At 39.4% G+C, this 9,675-nt stretch overlaps 1 protein-coding gene across 7 annotated transcripts; it reads right to left on the bottom strand.

The window, feature by feature from the left end:
* Positions 1–2,526: 2,526 nt before the first annotated feature.
* On the bottom strand, positions 2,527–9,281 carry LOC310722999 (SKI family transcriptional corepressor 1 homolog-B-like). Of its 7 annotated transcripts, none has more exons than XM_083570819.1 (8): positions 7,405–9,281; positions 6,306–6,393; positions 5,644–5,739; positions 5,416–5,484; positions 4,761–4,835; positions 4,569–4,643; positions 3,952–4,017; positions 2,527–3,348 (listed from the first exon to the last, which is right to left on the bottom strand). In XM_083570819.1, the coding sequence occupies exons 1-8, from the start codon at positions 9,148–9,150 to the stop codon at positions 3,251–3,253; spliced, it is 2,313 nt and encodes a 770-aa protein (XP_083426945.1). In that variant the 5' UTR covers positions 9,151–9,281; the 3' UTR covers positions 2,527–3,250. The 7 variants fall into 7 exon arrangements, 6 of the variants coding, with proteins under 6 accessions (XP_083426945.1, XP_083426946.1, XP_083426947.1 ...); XM_083570820.1 differs by having other exon boundaries at positions 2,527–3,345; XR_014532554.1 differs by having other exon boundaries at positions 3,288–3,348; positions 4,569–4,632.
* Positions 9,282–9,675: the final 394 nt, after the last annotated feature.

Below are 9,675 nucleotides of genomic sequence, written 5' to 3'. Positions count from 1 at the left end.
TATATATATATATATATATATATATATATAGAGAGAGAGAGAGAGAGAGAGAGAGAGAGAGAGAGAGAGAGAGAGAGAGAGAGAGAAGTTTGTGGATGCCTGCATAAGATTCATATGTAACGTTTGAACGTCCCATCCTCCAGTAGCACTGTATGCATTTCACAACTAGGCCTTCAGTAGTGCTCTACCTGAATCAACCCACTTCTTAATACCATCATGATGATGCAATAAAGATCATCAATGTTAGACAGAAATACAGTAAAACACAGTGCTGCATCTCTGAAAGGAATCTCATCTAGTGAGAATGAATGCCATTACTAAGCCAAAAATCCCAATGAACACAATTCAACAAGTCTCCTTTCACTGCAGCCACAGCTGCACCGCCCACATACATCTCTAGCAGAAGCATCAATATTAACCACGTTATATGATCTGGGTATTACGTGCGTTGTTGTGCTTTTATTTTTGTGCATTAAAGTTTTCTAGGCCTGAATGCCTCAGTACCTTTTCCCAGATGAAAGGACAGTGTGTGTGTGTGTGTGTGTGTGTGTGTGTGTGTGTGTGTGTGTGTGTGTGTGTGTGTGTGTGTGTGTGTGTGTGTGTGTGTGTGATCAACAAGAATGCTGGTGGTTTTTGATCGTTTTTACTGTTAAAACTGTCTTCTTCTTCTTCTTCTTCTTCTTCTTCTTCATCCGTCTCCATACCCCCCTGTCCTCTACATCTGCCTTTTTTTACACCAACTACCTGCATGTCTTCCCTCACCACATCCATAAACCTCCTGCTTGTACGTCCAAACCATCTCAATCTCGCCTCTCTCACTTTGTCTCCAAAACGTCCTACATGAGCTGTCCCTCTAATAAACTCGTTTCTATTCCTGTCCATTGTCATCACTCCCAACAAAAATCTCAACATCTTCAGCTCTGCTACCTCCAGCTCCACCTCCTGTCTTTTACTCAATGCCACTGTCTCTTAACCATACAACATCACAGGTCTCACCACAGTCCAATAAACTTTCCCTTTCACTCTTGCAGAAACCCTTCTATCACAGGACAACATTAATGTAATAATGAATCAAATAATACTGGTACGTTGGCAAAGATGTTGACCAAGCTGAGTGACAAATGAAAAAGTGTGCTTTAAAATGAAATCTCAAAGCCCTCATATGGGCTATGCTGTGGACTGTATTGTATATGGCACGAACATCATTACTGCATTTCCTACAGAATCTTCTGGAATACTAAAATTTTCTATGACTGGGTCTCTGATGAAACCTAGTATTAAAACACAAAACAGGGTTTTGTAATCTAAAAATGCAATCACTATTTATTCACTAAAAATAAAAAATCTTCACTAAATACATTGGTTTTTTTTACAAATTAGCAAATACCAAATCATTGCAAAACATAAATCCCTCATAGATTTGTTCAGATGGTGTGGAGCTTGCTGACTTTTATTCACAGAAATTCTGCATTTTACACTCGGTCACTAGGCATCAGTGTGAGTGCAGGTCGACTCAGTGATGCCTTTGCATGATGCACCTCACTCTTTATCCACTAGATGGTGCCATTGTCTATATTATTAAAACCACACAGCACTCATTAATTGTATGTTAAAAGAAATCTCTGGGTCTCCATTCCAGTACTACAGCATGAACAAAAGATCTTTTTTTTTTTTAAATAAACTATACTCAGGTCGTAAAAATTGTGCTGATAATCTGTGTTTAGTTGCCTATTGATTTAACGTTTATCATTTTGTATTTAACAAATCCAGAATGTTGAGGTTTCAGTTAATGAACAGTACATTTTATATATATTAAGCTGGCATATATATATATATATACACACACACACACACACACACACACACACACACACACACACACACACACACACACACACACACACACACACACGTACCAGTGTTCTGTGATGTGTTATGTGTGTAAATTGTGCTTGCAGGGTTCTACACAGACCTCCAAGCAGTTCCTACAGATGGACAGCTGGGTGATTCTTTATTATAGTTTTTAGGGAAAAATCTTTTACTAAAGCTGGCATTAAGTGGTGTTGGATGAACTCCAGATAAATCGTCTCACTCCAGATAAATAAATAATAATTATTTAAATAACAATTAATAAATGCTGGTGTTTTCGATCCATATCTGGGATTAAGTATACAGTCACTCACTACTTATAATGTCACTTTATGCTTGTACTATTGATCTGTAAAGTGAGTTTTGTTTTCTGGAAAAAAGAAAGAGAATGAAGTTGGTGGTGTGGTCAATAGCTACTGAGCTGGATTTTCATTCTATTTCAATATGTTTTCATATAAAGTGTATTCCCACCACTTAAAATGAATATTTATGTGTGTGTAGATTTTTAGAAATGAGAAAAAGTTATCTAAAACCCTATAAAGATTTTTTTCCTAGTAAAAAAAAGCTTCCAAGCAGAACACCTTTCAGACCCTAGAATCCTTAACGTGTGATTTCTTTCCTTTTTTTAATAGTAGTGAGAGATTTAGTTAATTATAATAATGAAGAAAGGAGCCATTTTATTCTTGAAAATACACTTCAAAAGTCACAGGTGACTAATCACATATATGTAGATTGGTACCATTTCCCCAAAAGTTTGAGCTCTGTATCAGGAAAAGGTGGACTAAGTGCTTGGTCAGATTTTATTCTGTACACAGGAACATGGTAAACATCTTTAATTGAAGGTAGATTCAATTTGGGATTAGGTAGGTCTTTATCATTTTAGCTTTTTTTTTTTTTTTAAAGTGCTTATACAGATACAATCCATGTGGGAGAGCACATCAGTGAATCAATTTGGAATAAATACAACATAAAAACACACAAATAGTGACCATTAAAACGTTGTGAGATTTCACAATTCATTGCACAGCACCACTTTATGTATTCGTGGCATTTTAAGGAAGGAGAAGAAACAAACGAACAAAAAAAAGAAGCTTCGACTGAGTTCATATTCATATTCTATTGTACATATATTTCGAAACAGTTCCACTCTTTGACTCTCATCGTTCTGCTGGCTTGCTGGATTTCGAGACGACTTGTCCTTGTACGTTTCATGTCCTGTCTGTGCAGAACGCAAAAAAAAGATGCCATTCGAGTTTTTGAGAAGGTCGCACGTTTTTCGGTCCTCGGAAAGTTCAGTGCTTTTAAGTTTATTGGAGAGGTCTTTTGGTTTTTTTCAAGCAGTGTAAAAATCCGTTGTAGTGGTCCAGCGTGGGAAATTCGATTAAGGTGGCAGTAGAGGAGGTTTAAAAGTGCACGTTCCTGTGCAGTGGCGTGGAGTGAGCATCTTGCAGGAGAAGTGGTGTAAAGCGTCGTGAGCTTCTAGGGGAAAAGAGCATTTAGTGCAACGTGGACACAGGTGAAGGATGTAAAAAGAGGACACTATGAATACCTGTTTACATGTAACTAAAATACAGAATATGGTGGGCAGTGTAGCAAAAGCAAATTACAGCTAAAGCACATATGAAGTGCACATGTTATTAATAGTAATAAGGGTTTATTCTTTTGCAGTCATTTCTTGAGTCAAACATTTTAATCTGTGAAGTGTTATGTCTGATTCCTTTTCACAGAGGACCCAGATAGACTCTAATTAAAATCATCATGTGACTGAGATAGATAGATAGATAGATAGATAGATAGATAGATAGATAGATAGATAGATAGATAGATAGATAGATAGATAGATAGATAGACAGACAGACAGACAGACAGACAGACAGACAGACAGACAGACAGACAGACAGACAGACAGACAGACAGACAGACAGCTCTTTCACTCTATCATTTAATGATAGAGTTGTACATTATTACACAATCAGCAAATTATATCATAAAAGAAAAGTATCACTTGCATATTTTGTTTTGCATATTTTTTTATTGATATAATTTTAGGAGTTTTTGCTGTTGGGTATTAATATAAATTACCTTTTAGCTTCTGCTGAATTGCATATCGAGCCTTTCTCTCTTGATCCAACTCGTTGCACAAAGTGTCTATAATAAAATAAAAAAAATTATAATTAATTAAAAAAAAATAAACGAATTAATAAAAGTAAACAGAATAAAAGAAAATAGATTAAAATCTTTAAAGGTCATGCAAAACTTTTATTAGCGTTTAGAAGTAATAATAATGTGTATATCATTAAGCTATTAATTGCCTACAAGGGGTTAAAGAATATGATTTACGTATTTTCAAGCTGCCTCAATTATTTTTTTATGTATATTTTTTTTGTTCAAGTGAAGTAGATCTTTATTATCACCACATCTGTAGTGTGCAGAACACAGTGAGATAATAAAGTTATAAATAAAATATTTAGAAAATAAAATCACGTTTTTCATGAAGCCAAGGACTAATATTTCAGCTGGATATAGTTTTGTTTATTTTTGTATTAATTCACAAAATTCATTCAGACAAATCTTATGTTGAATTGACCTAATGACGATTTTGAATTTGTTACGTTTGTATCTACAAAAAAAAAATATGCAAGTGTCACTTTTTGACGTCATAACTCCCCCCCCCCCCCCCCCCATGTTTTAGTGCTTACCCCTAACTATTTGCAGCTGCTGCACCATTTCCTCTCGATAAGACAGCTCTCTCTTCATCTGGTCCTGAAAATTATCTGGTAAAGTCAACATGCACAGAGTCACTACTCCAAAAAAATAAATAAACTTATTGCATTAGTTAAACTAGTTCACTATCTAATGCTCTTGAAATCTCCCAGTTTGATGTGAATTACCTTTTAGATTTTGAAACTCCCGTTCCATTTTCTTCCTAAGCTCCATTTGCTCCACCAGCTGTTTTTGGAGTTCCTCTAGAAGAGAAAAGGGGGAAAAAATAATCACCAATTAATTAATAAACCATTATCGCTGCTACACTGCGGTGGCTTTCGGGAAGAGGAACAAAAGAAGTCGATGTGTTATAATTAAAAGCAAAGCTTTTAAAAGCATTTTCATGTCACGCTTTTATGCATTTAAACACGCAAAACGACCCGCTCTTGAAGAAAGCTGCGGTGTTTGTGGCGCGTGAGCTCGCGGTAATAGTAATAATGAGGCCCGCAGCCTTGGGCTGTGTGTGTGTGTGTGTGTGTGTGTGCACGCGACTCTGCTAATGCAAATGCAGTTCAAGGGCGTTTTGGAATCATGCACACTAGCTTCATTTTCTATTCGGCTTGAAAAAAAAAAGAATAATAAATCACAGTGGGATTCTGGAAAAAAAAATTGTATCATGGTTTTGATTCTGTCGATTTTTTTTATATATATTTTCATGCAAACTCCTTTATTTTAAAGCTTCAAATATTTATCATTAATGCACATCTTTAAAAAAATTCTATTTCTACGATAATACTAATAATCACTGATAACCACGATTAGAATGCACGACTTAACCCTCACCTTTCGCCATGTGCTCGATATCTTTTTCAACAAACTGGAATCTGCCATCAGTCCTCGATGCGCCTTCAACTGGAGAGGAAACAAAAAAAGATAGAGAGAAGCAGGGAATGAGCTTAAAATATGCAGAGATATTAATTCAGAGATCAGAGACTCGCGTGTGAATACATTACAGCGAAATTCACATCAAATGGGGTAGAAAAGCAGGAAAGCACGTGAACAGGGACTCACTCTCAGATTCTTTCGAAACGTTGATTTGGTCGTGACGGGATTTCTGCGATTCCCAGTCGTCCTCTAGTACTGGAGCATGACTGAATCTGTGAGAATCTGTGCCACAAAAAAAAATGCAGAATAATTTAATTATTTATTTATTATCATTTAGAAAACAAAGAGATGCAACTATATGTGCATGTGCAGTGTTGAATAATGATCAAAACCATGCATTAGATCAATTCTCTCTCTCTCTCTCTCTCTCTCTCTCTCTCTCTCTCTCTCTCTCTCTCTCTCTCTCTCTCTCTATATATATATATATATATATATATATATATATATATATATATATATATATATATATATATATATATATATATATATATATAAAACATTTTTTTTATAATAATAATAATAATAATAATATATATAATCCATATATCTTGCAACTATTTGTGCATCTGTAGTGTTAAATAATTATCAAAACCATGCATTATATAAACTCTCTCTCTCTCTCTCTCTCTCTCTCTCTCTCTCTCTCTCTCTCTCTCTCTATATATATATATATATATATATATATATATATATATATATATATATATATATATATATATATATATATATATATATATATATATATCCATATATCTTATATTTTATATCATATAAAAGAAGGAATTTACTGTGTGATTCCTGGATCAGAGGGTATTTAGGTGCTGGAACAGGAGGTGAGTTCATTGCAAGTCCTGCGTCCTTTTCAGCAACACACACCTGCCAAAACCCCAACCAAAGCATCTAATTACAAATAAACACAGGGCCCAATTATGTGCAATCTTCCTATTCTCCACATTTATATCGACAGAAGAGGTGTAGGTTCTCATTAGTGCTCAAACCCACAACTGATCCGGCAGTTTCAGACCCCGCATTAAGGCAGATTGTTTTATTGGAAGTTCAAATGGAACAGTGGGAATGACAGAGAGAGTCATTTACTCCAAGGACTCAGGGGAGTCTTTTTCACAAACACGTTCCTGCCTGCCGGCCAAATACATTCGATTTTGGCCATTTATATTAAACTTTCAATTTAGGACAAATTATGCCTTTGTTTATGCCACGTTTCTTTGTTTTACACAGTAAACACGTGGTGAGCATGAACATACCGAATCTGAGCAATTAATATCGCACATTGACGATACAATAAAGGTGTTAATTAAAGGAATGATATTGTCATAGGGTCGCTTTTTAATTCAGACCAGAGTATTTAAATAAATTAAGATGTATTTTATTCAGGGTTGACTTGTCGTTTGTCCGACTATAGGCTTAAATACAAAATTACAGGACGAATATACTCTTTTTTTTATGATTTCATTTTAACATATTTTGGTAAATGATTAATTACTATTTTTTTGTAACAGAACGATCCTTGATTAACCTTTCAATCATAATGATTCTGTTTAATTCTTGAAATTCTGCATCTTTTACGTGGAAATGTGTGGAGAAGTCTATATTATTTATATTGTTATTATTATTTAATTTCTTACATTAATAAATTTTTTTTAGGGTACATGTTGGAACCCTTAACTACAGCACACAGTTAGATATGTAAGAGCTCCGCCCTTCGCGGTCCCTGTGGCCCCTGTCCCCTTCGCGGTCCCTGTGGCCCCTGTGCCCTTCGCGGTCCCTGTGCCCCTGTGGCCCCTGAGTCAACTGAGTACTTGTTTTGTGAGTGTGTTTACAGACAATATCAGGTGAATTTTTATTCTTCTGGCCCTCAGATATACTCACATCATATGTTGGAGTGCTGTCACTTTTTGGCGCTCTGTCACTCAGCCTATCTTCATCTGGGTTCTCTGGGTTCTCGTGTCTCTCCTCATCATCATCATCATCTTCTTCCTCTTCCTCTACTTCTTCTCTGCTTTCCCTCACGTCTTCTCCATGACCCAGCCGGGGCACGATCTGCCTCACTGGACTCTGCCGGTCCTCCACGGACAGCTGCACGGAATCCTCGTCGTCATCGTGCGTCTCCCGGTTGGACTCCACGTCCACTTCCTGTTCTCCTCCGCTATCGACTTCCGGCGAGGCGGACCTGTAGCTCGAGGTGTCACTGATAAAGTCCGGGGACAGGTGGCCCGCGGGCGGCCCCGCGTACGCGTCCCGGTTGCCATAGAGCTTGGCTATGCTCTCCGCGTCCTTCACCACGGGCCTGAAGGCGGACACGTAGCTGGATTTCCGTGGCGGAGACGCCGCGTGACCCTCTGACGGCCTCAGCTCGTCGGCCGACTTGTCCTCGAGCGACTGGGAGCTCGAGCAGCGCTCGCTGTCTCTGGGAGTGCTGCTCCTCGGATGCTCGTGCTCGGAGACATCTGTCTCGGCCTGGCGGCTCGAGGTGAGCTCGTGCGGCTGCTTTTGTTGTGCGTGAGGATAGGGCGGCAGTGGCAGAGCGCCCGACGTGGGCCAGAACATGGGGAACGAGGGGTACAGGCTGTCCTTCGTGCCTGCCCAAAACACACCTGGTACGCCCGTTTTGCTTTGCTCGTTCGTGACGTCGTCCTTCTTCGGGCACAACCCGAACGGGGAGAAGCCGTACGGATGTGGGAAGAGCGGCGGTGGTATTTTCTGGAGCATGCCAAAACCTTTGCTGGGGACCGGAATGACCGGGTAATTCCGGTGCGCGCCGCTGGCGAGGCCGAGGTTCGCGCGCTCGTCGTCGCAGCGCAGGGTTTTGTGCGGGATTTCCGGGGACGCGGGCTGCCTGACATGACTCGGACCCTGCGCTTTGAGAGACGACATCTCGCACCCGCTTCCGGGCATTGTCCTTTTCCTGCTGCCGCCGTTAAACATGGCCTTCACGTCCTCCCAAGCGTGGGAAATGTCGTCGGGCACGAGCTTGTCCGCAAGTTTCAGGTGGCGCCTCCAGGAGTTGAAATTCGCCGCGTCCGGCTGCGTGTACTTGGACTCGGGCGTGCGGTGCGAGTGGAAGATAAACTTGTTTGGCGAGAAGTACATGCTGCAGTACGCGCACTTGATGCACTTGGCTCGCGAGCTGTTGTACCTGGCCGGGATGAAATTGCCCCTGCAGCCCCACGCGCATTCGTGAGACACGTCGAACGCGAAGTTCTCGGGCAGCTTCGGCGGAGAGTGAGCTCCCAGGAACGACTTGCAGAGCCGCTCCGCCTCGCGTTTGGTGATCATCCCGCAGCGGCGCGAAGAGATGGGCATGGCGCCGGCGCGCCTCAGGATCTCCAGCTGCACTGGCGTGCACTGAACGCACGTGATACCCAGGGCGACGCGCCGGTTGTGAATTTCGTTGTAGCTGTAGCTCTTTAGCAGAGTGTTGGAGATCTGGGCCAGGCACAGCCGCTCCTGACCATCTATCACCAGAGACACGATGGGGACACCGTATAGAGACGTCTCGCTCACTTGGTTGGGCTTCAGCGATGCGCCGCCGGAGAATGGAGACACGTCTCGTTTGGAGTGCGGAGGAGAGCTGGCTTCCGGTGCCGAGCCCAGAGGCGCGCTGATCGGCTCCATTCCCTGGGAATCTATAGAGAAGTAACATTTACATTAGCGCGTAAAACGGAAATCTTACTGCATTCATTCTTGTAAATAAAACATCCAAACGAACACGAGTTCATTCAAACCTTTAACCAAACCTTAAGCCTTTAATGATATTATCTCAACGTATTATTATTATTATTATTATTATTATTATTATTATTATTATTATTATTATTATTATTATATCATCATCATCATTATCATCATCATCATCATATAGCACTACTACTACTACTAAAATATAATAATAATAATAATAATAATAATAATAATAATAATAATAATAATAATAATAATAATAATAATAGACACAGAAATTAGGCAAAACAAACGGCTTTAAAAACAGTAATATATATATATATATTGTTGTTGTTGTTGTTATTGGGTAAAAATAAATTATATTGTATATTTTGTGTTTTGTTCTCTGATTATTGTTAAAAACCTTGACATGAGTCTCTGACAAATTATTATCCAAGATTATTTCATTCATAATGGAAT

The sequence above is a fragment of the Silurus aristotelis genome (genome assembly GCF_946808225.1).
Source record: "Silurus aristotelis genome assembly, contig: scaffold_270, whole genome shotgun sequence".
Classification (NCBI taxonomy): Eukaryota; Metazoa; Chordata; class Actinopteri; order Siluriformes; family Siluridae; genus Silurus; species Silurus aristotelis.
Note: the sequence above shows the minus strand (reverse complement) of the source record. Positions and strands in the feature narration are given on the sequence as shown.